Source organism: Carassius carassius, chromosome 3 (genome assembly GCF_963082965.1).
Source record: "Carassius carassius chromosome 3, fCarCar2.1, whole genome shotgun sequence".
NCBI lineage: Eukaryota > Metazoa > Chordata > Actinopteri > Cypriniformes > Cyprinidae > Carassius > Carassius carassius.
Genome location: NC_081757.1, coordinates 2357085 through 2381314, shown reverse-complemented (window position 1 = coordinate 2381314; position 24230 = coordinate 2357085). Strand labels below are relative to the sequence as shown.

Genomic DNA, 24230 nt, shown 5'->3' with positions numbered 1-24230 from the left:
CCGGCGGGTTGCCTGCCGATACGCCGTTTCTATACCAGCAAGGAGTGAGGCTATTGTCTGGGCAAGAGTACCATCGCACGAGTGCGGATCGTCAGGCTGGGTGCTGGTTGAGCCCCATATGGACTGCCAGAGTGTGGCCCATGGATTGGCAGTGGTTCGCCGAGGCCGAGTCCCGGTGAAGATACGGAACGAGAACCCTTACCCTGTCAATTTACATCGTCACCAGCGGTTGGTCCTGGTGACCATGGTGGATGCCCATCAGGTGCGAGAGGGCCGGGAAGTCAGCTTCCGGCAGGTGTGCCCTACGGTCATAGAAGTGACCTTGGCCCAGACAGACTCATCCCTGGAACAGATCGGAAATGAGGTGCCTGCTCACCTGGCTAGAGAGTCCCTACAGGGAGAAGGGCTAGAGGAAAGCCAGAGTAAGCAATTGCAGGATCTTCTTACCAAGTGGCAACATGTGTTCTCCAGACATGATGAGGACTATGGCTGTACCGGCGTAGTGAAACATCAGATCCCCACTGGTGACGCCCCGCCTAGTCGTGAGAGATACCGTCCAGTACCACCCACTCTGTATTCGGAGGTTCGTACTCTGCTGCAGGGAATGCTGGACAAGGGGATTGTCCGGGAGAGCAGTAGTCCATGGGCGGCCATGACTGTCCTCGTCCAGAAGAAGACGGGAGCTTTGAGATTTTGTGTAGACTATCGGAAATTAAATCAAGTCACAAAGAAAGATGCTTTTCCTCTGCCGCGGATCGAGGACTCTCTTGCCAGCCTGACACGGTCTGTATGGTACTCCACTTTGGATCTTGCGAGTGGGTATTGGCAAGTCCAGGTTGAGGGGGTCGACCGAGAGAAGACTGCTTTCACCACTCCCTTTGGGCTTTTCGAGTGGGACCGTATGCCCTTTGGCCTATGCAATGCACCGGCCACGTTCCAACGGCTGATGCAGCGGTGTCTGGGTGGCCAGTTGGTGGACTCTACGCTGGTATATCTAGATGATGCAATCGTCTATTCCCCAGATTTTGAGTCCCATCTGCGACACCTGGAGGATATGTTCCGGGCCATGGAGCAGTATGGGTTGAAGCTGCAGCCAGAGAAGTGCCACCTGTTGAGGAAGGAGGTGAAGTTTCTGGGCCATTGTGTGAGTGCCTCGGGGGTCTCGGTGGATCCCGATAAGGTGGCGGCTGTGCAGGGCTGGGAGGCGCCGAAAACCGTGAGGCAAGTTCGGTCCTTTTTGGGTTTCGTCGGATATTATCGGCGATTCATCAAGGATTTTTCAAAAATAGCCAAACCCTTAAATCAGCTTTTGGCAGGGACTGGGCGCCCTCGCGGCCGTGGGTCTCCCTCCATTGCTTGGAGCCCGGTGTGTGAATCGGCATTTCAAAAGCTGAAGCGAGAGCTGCTCCAGGCTCTGATCTTGGGCTATGCGGATTATTAACAACCTTTCACCTTGTACACAGACGCCAGCAACCTCGGGCTCGGGGCAGTGTTAGCTCAGCAGCAGCAAGGGGTAGAGCGAGTGATCGCCTATGCTAGCCGAAGCCTTCACCCGGCAGAACGGAACGATTCGAATTACAGTTCATTTAAGCTGGAGTTGCTGGCTTTAAAGTGGGCCCTGAGTGAAAAATTCAAAGACTACTTGTGGGGTGCTAAAGTACAGGTGGTAACAGACAATAATCCCTTGGTCCACTTACAGACGGCAAAGCTGGGGGCAGTGGAGCAAAGATGGGTGGCCCAGCTGGCAAACTTTGACCACCAGATCCAATATCGGCCAGGCCGAGAGCACACAAATGCCGACGTCTTGTCCAGACTCCCGGAGGCACAGCAGACGGTGGGTGAACAACAAGAGTTACCGATAGGCCCGGAGGAAGGGCTGACAGTGGGGGTTGTGGAGGTATCGGGGGCTCCACAGGAGGCTGTGCCAGTGAGCTGGGGCTGGGACCCGCAACGATGGAGGGAGCGTCAGGAGGAGGACCAGGATTTGAGAACGCTAGGTCATTGGTTAAGGCGGAGGAGGGGGCCAACGAAGGTGGAACGGCGAGCCCAGACTCACAAGGTGAGGAAGCTGCTGGGGCAGTGGGCACGCCTTGGCTTGAGGGAAGGAGCGATCCTATGTTTGGAAGGCCCCTGGGTGAAGGAGATCATTGAATTCGTATTGGGAGAGGACAACACTGTGTACTGGCGGGTGAAAACTTTATGAACATTCCTTGTATATTGTGGAGAGTGGATGACGGATGTGGAGGGAGACTAACTGCCTTTAAGAAAGAGTTCGACTGCATATTTCCCCGTAGCAGTGGGTAACCCCCCCCCCCCCCCCTTTCTTGTGTTGATCTAATAATCCTCAGTGCTAGTGTGTTTACTCAGGGTTGATAGTAGTGCCTTGTGTTGGAGATCGCTGGGAAAGACGGAGAGACTCCGGTGTACGATATATACGCCTGCCGTGGTCTGCCCCCTGTCTTCGTCCATCTGACACGCCCCGCCAGGACTCTGAGCCCGAAACGGGAATACACCACGGATCTTCTTTCACTGAGTGTGTGGAGTGCGGTGAGTGCTGCTATATTGAAGTGTACACACGAGAAGAATTGTAGTGCCGTTGTGGTGTGTGGTGTTTGTCAGTGGCTGTGTCCCCGGTCGTAGGAAGGGATCTGACGGAGAGGAGCAGTGTATTGGTGGCGACCACAGTCTTTACCTTAAGTAAGCTGGAGCTTGGACGTGCTGGAGGCGCCTCTGGAGGAGGTTGGATGACGTCGCCCACGCAGCAATCTCTGTAAGCTTTTAAATCAAAGCCTTACCCTTGCATCCACGTGACGTTGTGTCGTTTGCCTTGTCAGCAATCACCGGCCTTGTGCGTGTCGTCTGTGCTGTCTCTTCGAGGGAAGCGAAGGACAACAGCCAATCCTCCCCCGTGTGCCCTCCTGCCAAGCTGGACGGGAAGCCCAGTATTGTTTGCAGTCTCACCAGCCGTCAGTCAACGACCAAACCCGTATCTGCTTGGAATACCGACCTCTGAATATCTTCAGTGGTGAGTAGCCAGTTAACAGCCCAGCCCTGTGAATACTCACCTGGGTATTGAACTCTGTACTTACCTGAGAGCTAGAAACCCCTGCATGCTAACAGCCCAGCCCTGTGAATACTCACCTGTGTATTGGACTTTGTACTTACCTGTGAGCTAGAACCCCTGCACACCAACAGCTCAGCCCTGTGAATACCCACTTGTATTGAACTCTGTACTTACCTGGGAGCTAGGACCCCTGCACGCTAAAAGCCCAGCCCTGTGAATACTCACCTGTGTATGGAACTTTGTACTTACCTGAGAGCTAGAACCCCTGCACGCTAACAGCCCAGCCCTGTGAATACTCACCTGTGTATTGAACTCTGTACTTACCTGAGAGCTAGAAATCCCTGTATGCCAACAGCCCAGCCCTGTGGAAACTCACCTGTGTATTGAACTTTGTACTTACCTGGGACCCCTGCATGCTAACAGCCCAGCCCTGTGAATACTCTCCTGTGTATGGAACTTTGTACTTACCTGAGTGCTAGAACCTCTGCACGCCAACAGCTCAGCCCTGTGAATACCCACCCATATTGAACTCTGTACTTACCTGTGAGCTAGAACCCCTGCACGCTAACAGCCCAGCCCTGTGAATACTCACCTGTGTATTGAACTCTGTACTTACCTGGGAGCTAGAACCCCCGCACGCTAACAGCCCAGCCCTGTGAATACTCACCTGTGTATTGAACTCTGTACTTACCTGAGAGCTAGAAATCCCTGTATGCTAACAGCCCAGCCCTGTGGAAACTCACCTGTGTATTGAACTTTGTACTTACCTGGGAGCTAGGACCCCTGCACGCTAACAGCCCAGCCCTGTGAATACTCACCTGTGTATGGAACTTTGTACTTACCTGAGAGCTAGAACCCCTGCACGCCAACAGCTCAGCCCTGTGAATACCCACCCGTATTGAACTCTGTACTTACCTGTGAGCTAGAACCCCTGCACGCTAACAGCCCAGCCCTGTGAATACTCACCTGTGTATTGAACTCTGTACTTACCTGAGAGCTAGAACCCCTGCACGCTAACAGCCCAGCCCTGTGAATACTCACCTGTGTATTGAACTCTGTACTTACCTGAGAGCTAGAAATCCCTGTATGCTAACAGCCCAGCCCTGTGGAAACTCACCTGTGTATGGAACTTTGTACTTACCTGAGAGCTAGAACCCCTGCACGCCAACAGCTCAGCCCTGTGAATACCCACCCGTATTGAACTCTGTACTTACCTGCGAGCTAGAGCCCCTGCACGCTAACAGCCCAGCCCGTGAATATCCACCTGTGTATTGAACACTGTACTTACCAGAGAGCTAGAACCCCTGCATGCTAACAGCCCAGCCCTGTGAATACTCACCTGTGTATTGAATTCTGTACTTACCTGTGAGCTAGAACCCCTGCACGCTAACAGCCCCGCCCTGTGAATACTCACCTGTGTATTGAACTTTAAACTTACCTGGAGAGGAGTCGGCTGGAAATCAAGGGCTGAAGTGGAGTGCTGTCTAGGAAGGGCTGAAGAGTAACATTATCGAGGACTGGAATCCGTATCTGTGGACAAAAATAGTTCGAGTCATCAGTAGTTTTAAAATTTCCTCTCCCCTTTTCCCCAAACTTTTAAATAAATAAAATTGTTCATTTTTAATCTTGGTTGTCTGTCCGTTCATTGGGGTGTTGTGGGACCTCCTCGAGGTGGAAGTTGATAATAACTGTGGGACACACTACACTATTTATATTTATATACACTACACTTTTTATCCAACACACATACTTAGCGTACACGTAAATCTTTTGCACATAATATACATGTACATACATGGAACACACTATACTACTTATATTTATATTTATATACACATACACTTATTTATCCAAACACACATACTTAGCGTACAGTTACAATTTTTCCACATAATATACATGTACATACATTAATGCTCTTTTTAATATACCTGCCATACATTGTCAATTTGTATATTGTCAATCCTTACCCACCTATTTGTATTTTTTTGTATTTTTTATTCCTTATTGTGTTTTTTGTTCTGTCCCTGTTATGTTGCACTGCGGAGCTCTGTCACGAAAACAAATTCCTCGTATGTGTGAACATACCTGGCAATAAAGCTCATTCTGATTCTGATTCTGATTCTGAAGTTAGAGGGAGGAGCGAGACCCGTTAAATTGGTGGTCCGCTCTGACCTGCGACATATACATAATACTCTTTAAGCACTTTTTTAAAAACTTGGCTTACATACATTTCTACGTATGCCATGTCGCATCATTAAACTAGCATTTAACAATGGACAAAAGGTTTTTTTTCTGTTTTTGTTTTCTAACCTATGGTTCTCTAACCATAAATGCTACTGTAATTTGCCCCCTGACTAAGCATTTAAAGAATTTAGTAGAAGCATTTAAATAATGCCCGTGAATGCACTTAAAGAATGCAGAATCGAATCATTATAATCGAATCGAATCGAATTTAATTGTGAATCGAATCGAATTGAATCGTTCTAAATTTGCAAAAATCGTTCTTGAATCGAATCAAAAACCTATGAATCGTAATCGAATCGAATCGCTTCCTTGCCAAAGATTCACAGTTTATATATATATATAAACACTAACCTATTCTCCCACTTTGGCCTAAATATTTGCCATACTTTTTCATATTTTGTTACCTTAATGTAACAAGCTTTGTCTTTATCACAGGGATATTAGTTTGGCTATAATGCTCAAAAAGCTGGCTAAATAGAAAAACCAACATGACAAAAAAATAATGAAATTTAAAAAAAAAAAAAAAAAATTTGGTCAGTTTGTCATTTTTGCTATATTGCCCACCCGAATAAACAAATACACCCTACCCATCCCCCAATCATGCTGCTGTTTAAATTGTTTTTAAACTTTAAACCTGTTGGTTATGGAAGCATATGGGTAGCAATATTCAATTTGGGATGTAATATGCAAAATAATAATGCAATATGTAAAATGACAATGCATTTCTGTATTTACATTTACATTTACATTTTCCAATACATTTGTGCAACGTTTGGTGCAAAATGAAAATGAAAATTAAATGACATAATTTTCGTTTGCCATATCATTCACCAGTTTTAATATGTAAACTATAAGGGGTGTAACGATTCACTCGTTTTCTCGATGCATCGATTACAAACCCTGTCGATTCATATGCATCGATCTTGAAACATGATTTTTGAATCGTGAATCGCCGATCTTGGACAGTAATCGATTCAAAATGCTAAGAATCGAATGAATCCCGATTTCTATAGCGATTCAATGCTTTCAAAATGTATACACATTAAATTACTACACGCACGAATTAATGTAGACCTTGAAGAGTGTTCGTGAATCGTGCCTCTTATTATCTGTCCTTCACGCGCTCCACTGTTCACCGCCTGATGTGAGACTGTCACAGGATTGCGCTCGCGCTCCGTTCGTCTCTGACGCAGCTGACGTGTGATCTATAGGACTCGTGGCCAGTAATGCTAACTTAAAGTAGTTTTACTTTTCTGTAGTTTGTCAATGGCTCTCTGCATCTTACCGACGGAGTTACCGGAGCCAACGACAGCTGTATTTATTGCATGGACGGAGCAGAAATGTAAGTGTCTAAATCATTCGCACAGATCCATTGAATGATATATGTGTTTAACCAATGCGGATGAACCGAATATACGAAGGAAACTTTTAAAATTAACCACAGCATTAACAACGACCTTGAAATAAGAGCGCGAGATTTATCTGATAATCAGATGCATGAAAGTAGCGTTTGTTTCATTTGCAAACAGACATCTGGCGCGTTTTCTCTCAGAATCATTCGCGGATGGAGAGGAAAAGTTAAATAGAGATGAAGACGTTTTCACACTGAAAGAGAAGCGATCTCGCTCTCATAGACGTGCCAGGCTATATCTGCAGCTAAACTGAATAAAAGCAGAATGAACTGATGAAACCCACAAACAATTTATGAATGATGCAGTGCTAATTGACATTTATTACAGTACAGAAACGATAAAGTATATTTTTTACCTTATTCTGTGCAGAAAATGTAAATAATTGCTAATTAAATGTAGCTTAGTATATAAAACAATCATAAAATTGCCATTAGGAAAAAAATATCGATTACAAATGATTGATTATTGTCCAGCAGTGTATTTGATTTATTACAGCTAATTAAAAGTAATTAAAAAAAGAAGATAATTCCTTGTAAAAAAGATAATAATTATAATAATAATAATAATTATTATTATTAATATTATATACATACATAAAATGATTGTATTTGACATTTCTGTCACTTCTGAAATTATGGCTACGACCCTGGTGTGACAAAATGTTAGCTTATACATAATATTCTTTAAGCTCTTTTTTAAAAACTTGGCTTACATACATTTTTACGTATGCCATGTCGCATCGTTAAACTAGCATTTAACAATGGACAAAAGTTTTTTTTTTTATAACCTATGGTTCTCTAACCATAAATGCTACTGTAATTTGCCCCCTGACTAAGCATTTAAAGAATTATTTAAAGTAGAAGCATTTAAATAATGCCATGAATGCACTTAAAGAATGCAGAATCGAATCGTTATAATCGAATCGAATCGAATTTAATTGTGAATCTAATCTAATTGAATCGTTCTAAATTTGCAAAAATCGTTCTTGAATCGAATCGAAAACCTATGAATCGTAATCGAATCGAATCGCTGCCTTGCCAAAGATTTACAGCCCTAGTAAACTAATATATGAATACTAATTTTAACGCCTTATAAGTTGCAAAATTAAAATTAAAATGTATTACAGAAATGATTAGATATGTATAACATGTTCAAGCAAAAACTGTGGCAAAATTATCATTTAAATGCTATTTTTCTTAAATGCATTAACACTCACAGTCAAGACACTTACGATTGCATTTTCATTCAATGTCCCGCAATGAATGTAGCAAAATTCAATGTGCACATTGAAAATGCATTCCGAGCCGATCACGTGTCCGCCCCTTCCCGCCATGTCAATCACTCAATGAACAATGCGGGGCTTGCAGAAGGTCAAGAGACTCAAATCTCAAGAAGAGGATTCAAGTGAGAGAACATGAACAAGAAAGATGGCCCGTGTATGTTTTGATCATTTCGGTTTATGGCTTCAATATTTCATTCGCACTTGTGGGCGGAGCTGAAACGCTGCTTTCATCTGATTGGTCGAATCGCTCCACCTTCAGCATCGGTCTTTTCATTCTTTCAGGCAGAATAGGAGTCAGGATGAGTGAAGCACTGTAATGTCTGAAACCACCGCTCACTGTTAATTAGCATAATATTTGAATCAGATGTAGCTGGGCACATAATTCGTGCTGCTGTGACTTGCAAGAGACCCCGTTAAATTATTTCTAGGTTATAATATTGTATAAATATTGTCCCACTGACAAAAAAACAGTGCAAATAGTTCTGTCTCCTTGGATAACAGTGAAGTGGAAATAAATATAGTTAAATTTATGAAATAAAATTAAATAGGATTTTTTTGGGAAGGTAAGTCTGGCCAGTTAAATTAAATAATTTCTAGGTTATAGTATTGTATAAATATTGTCCCACTGATAAAAACAGTGCAAATAGTTCTGTCTCCTCGGATAACAGTGAAGTGAAAATAAATATAGTTAAATTTATGAAATAAAATTAAATAGGATTTTTTTGGGAAGGTAAGTCTAGCCAGTTATACAGCAACACGAGTCAGACGAGTCTGAAGATCTAAGCTGAATTTGGTGAAACATTAAAGTTCTAGTCTGTGTCAATTACTCTCATAATAAATAATAATAATAATGTTACTCGTATTTTTCGGTATCAGTTGCATCAGTCCAAAAATACGTCATGACGAGGAAAAAAACATATATAAGTCGCACTGAACTATAAGTCGCATTTATTCAGAACCAAGAGAAAACATTACCGTCTACAGCAGCGAGAGGGCGCTCTGGGGTAGGCTACAGGAGCACTGAGCAGCATAGAGCTAATTTTACTATTTTTATTTCAGAAATGTAACTATATTAATTTTTAAAATTATTTATTAATGTCACACACACATGGCAAATGAAAATTATGTAATTTAATTTTCATTTTCATTTTGCACCAAACGTTGCACAAATGTATTGGAAATGTAAATGTAAATACAGAAATGCATTGTCATTTTACATATTGCATTGTCATTTTGCATATTACATCCCAAATTGAATATTGCTACCCATATGCTTCAATAGTTGGTAGCTTTAAGTACTGAAGTACCTTTATTTTTATTTATTTTTGTAGTGTTTGAATAAATGGTGGCAGTCTTTCTTAAGTTATTGTTCTCCATTTGAGTGAGATGTTTTTAGGTGGCTAATTGAGCAAGTGCTTCCATATATTTTATTATTATTAGTAGTATTAGTTCAAGAATAAAATAGAAATATTGGATTGATATCGGAATTGGCAAATAGCCAAAGCAGTGGCATCCATATCGGTATGGGAAGTGAAAAAGTGGTACCAATTATTAACAAAGAGCAGTTTCTGTTCTTTACACCATGACAATAACCATTGATTTAAAGCAAAAAGTCTACTAAACCTTTCATGTCCTGATGACTTTTGAAATGTCATATGTCATCACCCAAGTACTGTTCCAATTCAAAGTTCACATCTAGCCAAGTACAGTTCAAATCCAATACATTTCGCATCAAATAGTGGGTGTTAATGGTGATGGTGAAAACCCACATAATTTTCTAAATATTACTGTTTTTGTGTCATGAAATGCAGTTCAAAGAGTATTTCAGGCGAGAATGTATTTGGTTAAAACTCAAATCTACCTTTTTGTTTTTTTTGTTTTTTAATTTTTTTTTTTAAGATAGTGTCCATCTGAAAATGTGCTTTGCTGATTTTGGAGACATGATATCCAGGCGATCACGGGCTATCAGTGCTCACGTATCAGCTGAGAGCAGTCTCACCTTCCACTGGCTCTGATGTCTCTGTAGTGGTTAAACATGAGGTAACATTTGTTTTGCGTAAATCTAACTGGTAGGGGTGTAACAGTACGCAAAAATCACGGTTCGGTACGTACCTCGGTTTTAAAGTTAAGGTTCGGTTCATTTTCGGTACAGTAAGGGAAAGAAATGGAAACATTAAGCTGCAGGTTGTTCATTACTTTTTTAAATACTTTTTAATAAAATATATAAAAATTAAAAAAAGAATAAGAATAAAATCCTGCTGCAAAGTTCTCCACTAAATAAAATACTCTGTCTCAAACCAATATCATATAATAAAATATAATGAAAAATATAAATAAATAACTATGATTACAGTGCAGCATTACCAATCCCAGCTTGTAGGCCTGCTCATATTTAAAATATATATATAACTTTTCCAAAGTGTAAAATGCAGCATCAACAGTTTCAGTTTTTAGACCTGCTCAGATTTCATTATTGCGTTAGACTGATCAGAATTAAGAGCAAAGGTCTGTTTAAATGCCAACGGGAGCTGCATTTGAATTACAATCGTTTTTTTCCTAGTTGTAGTGACGTTCACACTCGCGTGATGCCTTTTGAAAACCTTAGGCCGGTGACACACTGGCATATTGCACCTGTCAAACATAGTCTATTTTGCCGTCAATACTGTTGACGGTGTCCTTTATCAGTAGGCTTTATATTTATGCTCAACATGAAGTATAGATATTGTCCACCACTTAATATGTTCATTTGGAAACAAGAAAATGTACCTATGTTCCGCGCACAAAATATTGCATTCGGTCATTCGGTACACACGTGCACCGTACCGAAAGCCCTGTACCGAAACGGTCCGGTACGCATACACATACCGTTACACCCCTACTAACTGGCAATCTTTGGTCTCATGAATCTATTATTTCTTCAAGGTCATATTGTTTTGGCTGAGCACAAAATTATTGTTACGTTAATGAACTTTTGTTTCCTTATTTGGTCATCGTCCTTTTCTTGTTTTGGTAATTGATTGATCCCCACCTGTCTCCTGTTCCCTGATTACCTCCCGTGTGTTTAAATACCCATTCTGTTCAGTTCTTCCTGGTCCGTGATTGTCTATGTTAATGCTGTTATTTGTATGTTAACCAGATATTGTATTGTAAGTGTAGTATATTGTCTGTATTCTCCTTCTATTGTCAGTAAACTCCTCGTTTGATCCTGATCCTCCTCAAGTTCTTTGTCTTTCGTTTAGCATACACACCCCACTTGTAACAGAATTACGGACCAAAACAGTTTAGTTAGCGGCGTTTTTCTTTCTTTTTGGTTTTTGTTTTCTTCCCTCTTCCCTCCTATGCCTGGAGCAACTGGACCGTTCGCTGGAGGACCATACAAGGGACTTTTTCGATCTGGCGTGCCTTACCCACTTCCCCGACCGCTCGCTCTCCAACTTCTACTACACCGGCCTGAGCGAGCGGTTTAAGGCACGCCTACCAGCAAACGGTCCCCGAGAGGTTTTCACTGCTTTCGTGGAGTGGGTGCTGGAGAAAAATGGATCTTCATGGACCATCTGCACCGCCGAAGAGGATATCTCCAGCCCCACTCCCGACCCAGAGACCAGCCAGCCACCATCCCGCCGCATGGAGCTAGAGCCCACCGCAGCCGCAGAGCCCGAGCCTATCACCAACACGGAGCAGGACCTCGAGAGCGCGACTGACCAGGTGTGTGAGCCGGCAACACCGTGCGTCGTGGGAGTCTTAGTGGAGATCAAGGTTGTGGAGGAAAGCCCTGCCCACTCTTCTGCGACTGAGGGTGTGCTGTTTTCGGTCTCGGGAAATGATATGGAGCAACTTATGGACCTTATGGACTGGTCTATGGAGGTAATCCCTGAATTTTCTGCTTCTCTGCTGGTTCCATCCAGCCCTGTTCCCCCTGTATACCCTCTCAGTCTCCCACTCCCACCTCCTCCAGTCAGTTCCTCTGCTCCATTTCCGCTGATTCCGCCCAGCACTGAATTTCCTGTTTCTCCGCTGATTCCGCCCAGCCCTAAATTTCCTGTGTCTCCGCTGGTTCCGCCCAGCCCTGAACTTTCTGTTTCTCCGCTGGTTCTGCCCAGCCCTGAATTTTCTGTTTCTCCGCTGGTTCCGTCCAGCCCTGAATTTTCTGTTTCTCCGCTGGTTCCGCCTAGCCCTGAATTTTCTGTTTCTCCGCTGGTTCTGTCCAGCCCTGAATTTTCTGTTTCTCCGCTGGTTCCACCCAGCCCTGAATTTCCTGTGTCTCCGCTGGTTCCGCCCATCCTTGAATTTCCTGTGTCTCTGCTGGTTCCGCCCAGCCTTGAATTTCCTGTGTCTCCTGTATTCCCTCCCAGCCTCCCTCTCCCACCTCCTCCTAGACCTGCCAGTTCCTCTGCTCCACTTCCGCTGGTCCGTCCAGCCCTGATCCTCCTGTGTTTCCTCCCATCCACCCTCACGCCGGTGGACTGCCAGTCTCCAGCACCGCCTTGGCGTGTGAAATCCCTGTCTCCGCCTCCAGCCTCCGAGCCCTGGACTCCTCCTCGGTTCTTCGACCCAGTGGCCTTGGCTTTTAGCTCCCTCGTCTCCACCATGGCCTGGCATCCCATGTGCTCCACCAGGCTCCCTCGTCCCTCCGGCTCCACTTTGGTCAGTCATCGACCATCCGCCGCCTCGGGACTCCATTCCTCTGGCTTCACCTCGTCACTCCATCCCTCCTGCTCTGTCAGGCTCCTCCTTCCCTCTGGTTCCACCTCCATCCTCAGCCACTCCGGCTCTGCAGCGGTCTTTCAGGGCCCCGCCTCCACCTTGGTCGCCTGAGCCTGAGCCTTCTGCTCCACCTAGGATCCTCGGCTTCACCCTGGCTCTGCGGCTGTGCTGCTCCATCTTGGGCTCCTCACCTACTGGTGCAGTCTCCGCCTGTCGCCCCCCTGGTGTTGTCGACCCCTTCTCCACCATGGCTCCTCCCGCCGTCGACTCCACCGTGAATCTCCGTCCTGGCTGGTTTCTGGAGGACCATCTGGCTCTTCCTGCTCCAGGCTCCTCCCTGGCTCCTCCCTCCATCCATTCCACCCTGGTCCCTACCTCCATGCTCCCTCTTCACCTGCTCGTTGCCTGCTCCACGCCCGCCTCCAGAACCTCCACCCTCCCTCCGCTGGTATTCCTCTTGCGATGCGAGGATGCATCATTCCGGGAGGGGGCGAACTGTTACGTTAATGAACTTTTGTTTCCTTATTTGGTCATCTTCCTTTTCTTGTTTTAGTAATTGTTTGATCACCACCTGTCTCCTGTTCCCTGATTACCTCCTGTGTGTTTAAATACCCGTTCTGTTCAGTTCTTCCTGGTCCGTGATTGTCAATGTTAATGCTGTTATTTGTATGTTAACCAGATATTGTATTGTAAGTGTAGTATATTGTCTGTATTCTCCTTCTATTGTCAGTAAACTAGTCGTTTGATCCCGATCCTCCTCAAGCTCTTTGTCTTTCGTTTAGCATACACACCCCACTTGTAACAGTTATGTGTAATAAGATATTTATTTAATAATCGCAATACAACGTTGACTTTATTGCATACATTTGACCGAATTGTTTGGCATTATCTTTATTTCCTATTGCATAAGTCTCTTTTATTTTATACTTTTTATAATGGCTATATTGTTAATTAAAACTGACATTAAAAAAGGCAGCGCACATGCCCGTCATATTTCATTTTATTATAGGCTATACAGTGAAGATAATCAGAGTAGGCCTATACTGTATGCGCATATTATATAAACCACATATGCTTTATATATTTTAAAATTATGAAATATATATTATAAAATATAATTAAAAAAATAAATGGGTTGTTTTATATTTGAAGAAAACGACAAGACCGTGGTGCTTGATATAATTTCGTTTTATTGTAGGCTAATGAGTGCACTGGTTCCATGAACCACATTTTATGAGCCTATTCATATTTTAAATGAAACCAAAACGAGGCAATACTGTTTGATATAATATTTTGTTTCACTGTAATGTATGCACGTTACCTATATTACATTTTTGTGGCTAATCATATTTTTAAATGAAAATGAAAAGAGGCAGTGGTGTCTGATATCATATTTTGTGAACATGACCGGAGTAACCAAGGTGAGCTGAGTGACATTATCAAGTACACTGCTGTTCCATTTTTTTTGTATTACCGCTGACACTCTAGAGTCGAACTTGCTAAGTCTGAGCTTTGCGTACTTGGTATTGAGAAACAGCCGAGCAGAGTGTGAGTGTGTGTGTGTGTGTGTGCGCGCACTCTTGTTTTTGTGACATATCAGGACACAACTTTATATAATGACATGGGTATGACAAGGAGAGGGTGACTTATGAGGACATAACCCATGTCCTCATTTTTCAAAATGCTTATAAATCAAACAGAATTAGTTTTTTTGAGAAAGTAAAAATGCACAAAGTTTCCTGTGAAGGTTAGAGTTAGTGAAGGGCGATAGAATATACAGTTTCTACAGTATAAAAACCATTACGCCTATGGGATGTCCCCACTTTTGACAAAAACAAACGTGTGTGTGTGTGTGTGTGTGTGTGTGTGTGTGTGCAACGCTTTTAGTCTTCCTGATTAGAAATGGCTGGAGTCTGATAACGAGTTCATAGGAAGAGGGTTATGGGAAATGGAGTCTGGGATGAGTGGCAATGGTATGGGATGTAGTGCCCTCCAGCGGAGCTCATGGGCACTCCAGCAAGAGATCCAGCTGGACTAAAACTCTGAATTTCTAATAAATCTAATATGATTTTGACTACATATTGATGGGATTTTTTAAAAACAGGGTTTACAAAAGAAAGACTACAGTCCTTCCAGAAGCACTTTTGTACACAACAGAGGGTAAGCAGTCTAAAAATCATTTATCCCACTTTTTGACTTTCATGCTATTCTTACAGCAACTCTCTCTTTCATGGCAGGTACACCCATTTATTTAAATCTACTCTGTGAGTGCTCTCAAACCCATTCAGAGCCACCAATTCCTGCTGAAAAAATACTCTCACTGAGGTTGAAACCTGCTGGACCACACTGCAAAAATGAGCAGATCATGTGAGTGTGAAACTTAGCAAAGCTACAGTTCAAAATCAGACGTCTCCTAATGTGCACTACAACTCAAAATGTTCTCTCTCTTTATTTTTATTTTTTTTACTGCTTCTTCAAAAAAAAGTTGCCACACTCTGGCCAGATTCTACTATGCTCTTCTCTTAGAAATTATCATCCAAGGTTTATTATACAGTGAACAAAATTAAAAATGCAACACTTTTGCCCCCATTTTTCATGAGCTGAACTCAAAGATCTAATATTTTTTCTATGTACACAAAAGGCCTATTTTTCTCAAATATTGTTCACAAATCTATCTAAATCTGTGTTAGTGAGCACTTCTCCTTTGCAGAGATAAACCATCCATCTCACAGGTGTGGCATATCAAGATGAATCCGGGTTTTCACTGTACAGGGCAGATGGCAGACAGTGTATATGGAGTCGTGTGGGTGAGCGGTTTGCTGATGTCAACATTGTGGATCGCGTGGCTCATGGTGGCGGTGGGGTTATGGTATGGGCTGGCGCAGGTGGATTCCATTGATGAAATTTTGAATGCACAGAGATACTGCACTGTAAAACCCGACAAGTTAACTTAACTCAAACCGTTTGAGTAAACCGATTGCCTTGACTGTAAAATCCGACAAGTAAACTTAACTCAAACGGTTTGAGTAAACAGATATCCTTAAGTTATGTTAACTCAAACCATTTGAGGCAACCGATTGCCTTAAACCGTTTAAGTTGAAAAAACTAACAGTTATGAGTGCTCTGAACTTAATTCAGTTGAGTTCACTGAAAGACGATTTACATTGCAAATACGTAATTAAGTGATTAATTGAGTGATAATTTAGCTTTAGTGATGAACACCTGCTGTTAACAAACAGAATTACTGAAGAAAAGAGAGAAAGGAACTACAGCTGACTTCAGACACAGCCTCACTCAAACCTGACAAGTTATGTTAACTCAAACCGTTTGAGGAAACCGATTGCCTTAAACCATTTAAGTTGAAAAAACTAACAGCTATGAGTACTCTGAACTTAATTCAGTTGAGTTCACTGAAAGATGTACATTGCAATTAAGTAATTAAGTGATTAACTGGGTGATAATTCTGAATTAGTGATGAACAGCTGCTGTTAACAAACAGAATCACTGAAGAAAAGAGAAACACAAGAACTACTACAACTGACTTCAGACACAGCCTTAGATGAAATCAACTGAAATAAAATACATGAAATCTCTCAAGATCTGATTAAACAACCCCACAAACAGCATCACCAGCTCCACTTATTAATAACCAGACTGACTTTATTTCTGTCAGACGTCTACAGAAGATCTTATTGAGACTGAACTAAGGTTTAGATGTTGATTTATTGTTTCATTTGAAGTAACCATGTTAGAGATCAGTGTTTGCTTTAGTTGGGCTCTTGACCCTTGATTTCCGTCTAAGTCTTTTCTCTGGCTGTTATAACCGTGTGTTTCTAAAACACATTTGTTTTAATCCAAAAGCCCAGAAGAAATGCCATCAGGTGTTAACCTGTACCTAGGTGTAGGTTGTTATACTTTATATTGGCGATGGTAATCATCGATTATTGAAATGTATGGAGGCTAATCTCTGATAAAATAGGTATTGTGTAATTTGATTAATTATAGTAAAAGTGATTCTAAGAGTCAGTGGTTCTGTTATAATCAGTTAATCTGAATGACTTTTCAAATAGTGTGGTCTTCTACGGTGTCAAACTAATCGTAATCATAATCATAAACATAATCAGCATATGAACCTCAACAATGGTGACCATAAAAAACATGCTGGGTACTATTGTAGTACAAAACTCATCCATGGCTCCCAGCATGCTCTGCAGCAAAAAAATTTTATGGTCACCATTGTTGAGGTTCATATGCTGATTATTGATGTCTTTGTGTGACTATTTGACACCGTAGAAGACCACACTATTTGAAAAGTCTTTCAGATTAACTGATTATCACAGAACCACTGGCTCTTAGAATCACTTTTACTATAATGAAATTACACAATACCTATTTTATCAGAGATTAGACTCCATACAGTTCAATAATCGATGATTACAATCGCCAATATAAAGTAGAACAATCTGCGCCTAGGTACAGGTTAACACCTGATGGCACTTCTTCTGGGCTTTTGGATTACAACAAATGTGTTTTAGAAACACACGGTTATAACAGCCAGAGAAAAGACTTAGACGGAAATCAAGGGTCAAGAGCCCAACTAAAGCAAACACTGATCTCTAACATGGTTACTTCAAATGAAACAATAAATCAACATCTAAACCTTAGTTCATTCTCAATAAGATCTTCTGTAGACGTCTGACAGAAATAATCTTGAGAGATTTAATGCATTTTATTTCAGTTGATTTCATCTAAGACTGTGTCTGAAGTCAGTTGTAGTAGTTCTTGTGTATCTCTTTTCTTCAGTGATTCTGTTTGTTAACAGCAGCTGTTCATCACTAATTCACAATTATCACTTAGTTAATCACTTAATTACTTGAATGCAAAGTTTTAAAACTTACTTGGTTTAAATCAAGGCAATCTGTTTACTCAAACGGTTTGAGTTAAGTTTACTTGTCAGGTTTTACAGTGTGTGACAAGATCCTGAGACCCATTGCTGTGCCATTCATCTGCAACCATCACCTCATGTTGCAGTATGATAATGCACTGCCCCATGTGGCAAGGATCTGTACACAATTCCTGGAAGCTGTTCTTGCATTGCCAGCAAACTCACCGGGCATACAGTATCAACCATGGAGCATGTTTGGGATGCTCTGGATCGCCATATACGATAGCGCAGTACTGTTGGAAGGGCTGTACCAAGTGTGTAATTGCACAAGGCCTCACGCCTCTAGAGGAGCTTGCTCCTGGCATGCAAATTATGTCATTTATGTCAAAGTAATTTAAAAACTTTGAAAATGATTGAAACATTGATTTAAAATTAATTTTAAACAGTTAAAAATGGAAATTGATTTTACATAAAAGTGAATACAGTGAATACGTAAAATACAGTGCAATCAGTTTGAACATCGGACAGTGCTCATTCAATAAATGCACAGCTAAACAGAGGAGTTTTGAGTCTAGATTTAAAACCCTTAGTATTTCTAACTGAATCGATCCTAATGATCTTAGTGCTCTGTTAGCTTCATATTCAATGAGCAATGTATTTTGGACCTAGGTCATTGAGTGATTTATAAACAAATACTTTAAAGTCAATCCTAAATGTAACTGGAAGCCAGTGTAAGGACCTGAGGACTGGTGTGATATGCTCAGATTTTCTGGTTCTAGTCAGAATCCTGGCAGCAGCGTTCTGGATGAGCTGCAGCTGTCTAATGGTCTTTTTGGGAAGGACAGTGAGGAGCCCATTACAATAGTCCACCCTGCTGGTGATAAATACATGAACAAGTTTCTCCAAGTCTTGGCTGGAAACAAAACATCTAATTCTTGCAATGTTTTTAGATGATAGTATGCTGATTTAGTTACTGCTTTGACATGACTACTGAAACTAAGGTCTGTCTCCAGAATCACACCAAGATTCCTGACTTGATTTTTAGTTGTTTGACCCCTAGAGTCAAGGTATGCATTCACCTTGAGCACTTCATCTTTTTTTCCAAATGCAATGACTTCAGTTTTTTCCTTGTTTAACTGAAGTAGGTTCTGGCTCATCCAAATATTAATTTAATCAATACATTGGCAGAGGGAGTCAATGGGGCTGTAGTCATTTGGAGATAAGGCTAGGTAAATCTGGGTATCATCAGCATAGCTGTGATAGGCAATTTGGTTATTTTTCATTATTTGACTTAGTGGGAGCATATACAGGCTAAACAAGAGCGGTGCAAGAATTTAACCTTTTGGGACTCCGCATGTCATGGACGTCCACTTAGACTTGCTCTCCTAGACTCACATAATAACCTCTCCCTTCTAATTATTTAATCACCTGAACCATCTGAGTACCATCGCAGAAAGTCTCTCTAGTTGTATGTTATGATCGACAGTGTAAAACGCAGCATTGAGATCTAGCGATTCCACCACTGATATTTTGCCAGAGACAGAATTTAAGTGAATATAATTTATAATTATATAAGAGTGCTGTCTCTGTGCTGTGATATGGTCGGAAACCAGATTGAAAATTGTCCAGGTATCCATTTAAGTTTAAGTATTTGTTCAGCTGATTAAAAACTACCTTTTATACAATTTTGCCTATAAAAGGAAGAGTTGATATTGGTCTGTAATTGCTCAAAATGGTGTTATCAAGATTTCTGTTTCAGGAGGGGCTTAACAACTGCAGTTTTCAGGGAGTTTGTAAATGTCCTAGAAAGAAGTGAGGCCCCACATTCTAAATCATAATCAAACAATCACCAAAATAAAGTGTGCATAATAAAATTAAAAACACCACATCAAAAGGAAAAAAGGAAAAAACAATCAGTGCCAAATACACACATGGTAGACACAACACAAAATAAAATAGACTATAATTTCTCCATTTGATACTTACGATGTGAAAAAAGCAGAGCACTAATTCTGAGTATGGGTTACCATATCACAATCACATAATTATAATTATAAACACACACAAAAGACTTAAGAAAGAAAAACGTTACATGCACTGGCCGTATACAGGTGCATCTCAATAAATGAGAATGTCATGGAATTTAGAATTAAGTTAATTTATTTCAGTAATTCAACTCAAATTGTGAAATTTGTGTATTAAATTAATTCAGTGCACACAGACTTTACTTTTTTATTTCACAATTTCAGTTGAATTACTGAAATAAATGTACTTTTCCAAGACATTCTAATTTATTGAGATGCACCTGTGTGGTGATCAACATCAAGCTATTTAAAAAGTATGTAGAAGTATCACAAAATGTCACTTTTGATGTGCTGTGTAATCCAGGTGTTCTGGAGATATATGTACTATTTACATAAGTAAATTAAATGAGTCCATGACAGAATGTCTATTTTGGGTGAACTGTTCCTTTAAAAATTAAGTCATGTTTCATCAGAACTGTGTTTCATTGTTGCCACAAGTAGGGCAGTAGGGCAGCAGCTATTTACATTAAGTGCATATAGTGATAGATTCTATTGACACTATTTAAAAAAATTAAAGTGCCAATTATACTTATAATGTATAATGAGTGTAAATGATTTTTTTTTATTTAAATTATTAAATGGATGCCACCTTATTGGGACAAAAAGGGATTTGAACTCGGGCTGATGGTGTCAAAAGTTACCGCTTTATGTCTTACTCCCTACATCACTGCTACTGTTGTTTATTAAGCATCTTTTGTAATGTTGCCTATAGTCCAGCCAGACATGGAGGGTGGAGTTAGTGTAAACATCCTCTGCCAACAAGGCAGGCTATTAGTGTAATTAGTGTAAATAGACACTTCGATAATGTAGACTTTGACTTTGACCTGTTTCTTACAGTGCTACAATGAAGGAAGAACAGATGTGTCTCGATCCTACTAAAGACTGGGTGATTTCTCTCATAACAGAGTAAGTTCTTGTCTGTGATGATTGATTGATTGTCTGTTTTAAAATTATTCATTAGCATGATTTGAATTCACTTATTACCTTTTCTTTATTTATTTGCCAAAGACCGTGCTCATTCATCTACAGAAACAAAACTCGAAATGAGCCATTAAGACTGATTTTAAGCAAATAACAAATATGTTCTAGTGCACACATAGTTCATTCCTGGCAAGTCATAGCTTCAGTTTAACAGTGAAAAGATGGTTAGTGTTATTTTTTTCTCCAATGTATAAAGTAGCATTCTTTATAAGCCGTAACAGATAAAGTGGACTGACCAAATTAACTTCTGTAAATAGGGCCAGTAATCCCCTTTAGCCATTCATCTTGTTTTCTGAGCATTACTTTCTTGTTTTGCAGATTTGTATATCTATATTTATTAAATAATAAGCAGCTGTATGAAACTGTTAGGTTTCTGATTTAAACCATTAAGGGGTGTTTAAATCGACATTCAGTTGACTTCTTAGTTGTTTTGTTGACCTGTAACCAGCAAGTCTGAGAATATGTGCATAAAATGAGGGGAAATCATTGCATTCATATGCGTCATGGCTGGACCCAAATTTCTTTAAACTAAATTTGGTCCAACTTTAAATTAAGTTGCCTGATACCTATGTACTTAAATACTGTAGTAGATGTGTACACTGTAAAATCTAATAAGTTGGGCTTACTTAAAAAAAGCATGCAAACTGATTGCCTTGAAAAAACTAAGTAAAGTGAAATAGGAATAGTATGTTGTACTGACAAATGCTTAGTTAGTATAGTTAACTTACACAACAGTTCTAGTAACTAAAAAAGAACTGTAGGGGGTACTTGATCCTTTCATTTAGGTTTACTCATGACTTAGTATAGCTACTCACTGACTCCCAGAATGTACTGCGCAGAATAAATTATGCAGTCGCTTTGTTTTAAAGTTGTTTTTATTTGCCAATTTTATTTGCTGTCTTGTGTCAGCAGTAGCACAACAAAAAGAGCAAATAAAATGGCTATTGTTACAATTATTGAAAATAAATTAAATTTAATTGTTACCATTGTTGTGATTAACGTGATGAATGTTTAAGTCTGTGTGTGACTTCAGCATATTACCACTCACTATTTAAGGATTATATAAAAAGCATATCAAGGTATTTATGAAAAATAAAATCTCAAAACGGTCATTATTAAACACACACATAAAAATGCTTTAATTAAAAAATAGGTCATTTTATAGAAGCTATTTATTACTTTTCTTTGAAATCAAATAACTCTGATTTCATGATGCATTTCTCCATTAATAGAGAGAAAATTATAGTAACATAAATGAAGTTTCAAGTGCCCAACCAAAGGGAATGCTAATCACTATAATGGTGAGCTAAAAAAAAAAAAAAAAACGGCAATTAGCAACATATTAGTGCACTGCTGCCTCTCACTGGTTTATTAATGTCATTGGTTCCTTTGTGGCTACTTGAATATTTTAAGTAAGTGTCACTCAAAACAGTAAGTAAATTGTTTTATTTGCCTTGAAAGTAGCTGAAACTTAATAAAACCTAGTAAGTATAACGACTAAGTAAAGATAACTAATTAAATCTAAGTAAGGTAAACTATTGGATTTTACAGTGTATGTAGTATGCAACCACAGTGTAAGTACACATTGTTACGTAGTATCTACAGCTCTAATGTAATAAACAACTAAATGGTATGTGTAAGTACAAATGTTTAACAGGACATTGGTAACCACACTTTTTGGTAATGAAAGTACAAATGTGTAACTGGACTAACAGCATTTTTTGTAAAAGAAAGTGTTACACTTTTTATATTAGATTTAACATGTAATTACTCTGATGTTATATGGCAGCTGTCAGTAAGTTAGGCTTTACGTATAAATTGAGGTTGGTGCCCAGAATGTTACACTTTATATTAAGTGGAGAGTTCCTGAGGAGTTACCATGTAAGTACACTGATATTACAGTGGTGCACCAACTCTACAAACTCTAGATCCAACTTCTCCCAACCTACCGGGGGAAGTTGTGGTTTAATGGTTAGAGAGTCAGTCACGTTATCCAAAGTTCGAGTCTTAGGCTGGCAGGAATTGTAGGTTGGAGTGAATGTACAATGCTGTCTCCATCTTCAACACTACGACTTGAGGTGCCCTTGAGCAAAGGTGCCCTTTCACTTTCCACCCCCTGGATTTCTTTTCCACCCCTAAACCAACCCATCTCCACCCCATAGATCAAATTGTTTCAATTACTCTTATACTGTACATATTGTTGTTACAAAATGTATTCATATAATTGCTGCTACATGAGTATTTTGTGAAGTGAAAAAAGTGTTGTTACCAATGCCCTGTTACACATTTGTACTCACACAACACATTCTGAGGGTTGTTACATGTGTGTAGTTACAGAAATATTGGTTGCACTTGCTACCGAAATATTACAGCTGAAGATACTATGTAACACTGTGTACTTACACTGTGGTTACATGCTATGTACTGTACACATCTAGCTACTATGTAGGTATACAGGTATTAGGGAAAGTTTATATAAAGTATTATAATATAAAGTGGGACCCTAAATTCTCCTGAACAAAATAATATAATTTGAAAATATGTGTAACAAAACAGTTGATGACATCCATGGCATTTTTTTTTTTCTTCTCCATACTATGTAAGCCAGTGGGGACCAGCAACTTTTGGTTACCCATATTCTTCAAAGTATCTTCTTCAATGTTCAACTGGAGAAAGATTTATACAGGCTTGGACTAACTTGAGGATGAGTAAATGATGACAGTAGCCTATTTTCATTTTGGCAGCATTTTGGAATTATGTCCACTGGAATGTACTGTTTATGGTTGTTTCTTTTTTGTGATAAATGTGTATTGTTGAGATGCCATGGTCTGTGCTTGTTCCTGCCTGTTGTGTTTCACTTTGTTTTTCCCTGTTTTCACTCCCTCCTCTATTCCTATTTGCAGGTTAATTTATGATTCCATAAATGTCCAGCCTGTTAGCTCTAATTGGATTCAGAAAGAAGTGGTTCGTAAAACAACTTCCTTCACCAGAGAGACCAGAGAGACATTCTGTGTAATGTAAAACACCACTGTTGAGAAAATTACTTTGATGAAGTTTGTTAAAAGTCAATTAATTTGCTGTAGGGAGGTGGATGTCAGTTTATTGTGTGTACCCCGCTTTTCCCTTTTTTCCCCTCAGGGATGAGTTGTAGGGTAGTTCACTATTGTTCATTTCTTTTTCTAATAAAAGTTATTTTTCTAAGTCTCTACTTGGGAGTCAACATTCACTTATTCTATTTCCAGGCACCATTGAAAATGTAAAAGATGGTTCTCTTTAAAAAGATGAAAAGATTTTTAGTTTGTAAAAAAAAAAAATAATAATAGTACTTAATTGTCAGTTTGACCCACCATAGGAAATTACAAACCCGATTCCAAAAAAGTTGGGACACTGTACAAAATATGAATAAAAGCAGAATGCAATGATGTGGAAGTTTCAAATATCGATATTTTATTTAGAATACAACATAGATGACATATCAAATGTTTAAACTGAGAAAATGTATAATTTTAAGGGAATAATAAGTTGATTTTACATTTCATGGCATCAACACATCTCAAAAAAGTTGGGACAA

The 24230-nt window shown here is 40.2% G+C and overlaps 1 protein-coding gene across 2 annotated transcripts in view; it reads left to right on the top strand.

The window, feature by feature from the left end:
* The window catches only part of LOC132116157 (interleukin-8-like), a 50049-nt gene extending 26263 nt beyond the window's left edge, over positions 1-23786 (top strand). For both annotated transcript variants that reach the window (XM_059524789.1, XM_059524798.1), the window contains 4 exons: positions 14814-14869; positions 14947-15076; positions 20516-20584; positions 23563-23786. In XM_059524789.1, the coding sequence (XP_059380772.1) occupies positions 14814-14869; positions 14947-15076; positions 20516-20584; positions 23563-23680 (373 nt within the window). In that variant the 3' untranslated portion in view covers positions 23681-23786. The remainder of the gene's footprint in view (positions 1-14813; positions 14870-14946; positions 15077-20515; positions 20585-23562) is intronic.
* Positions 23787-24230: the final 444 nt, after the last annotated feature.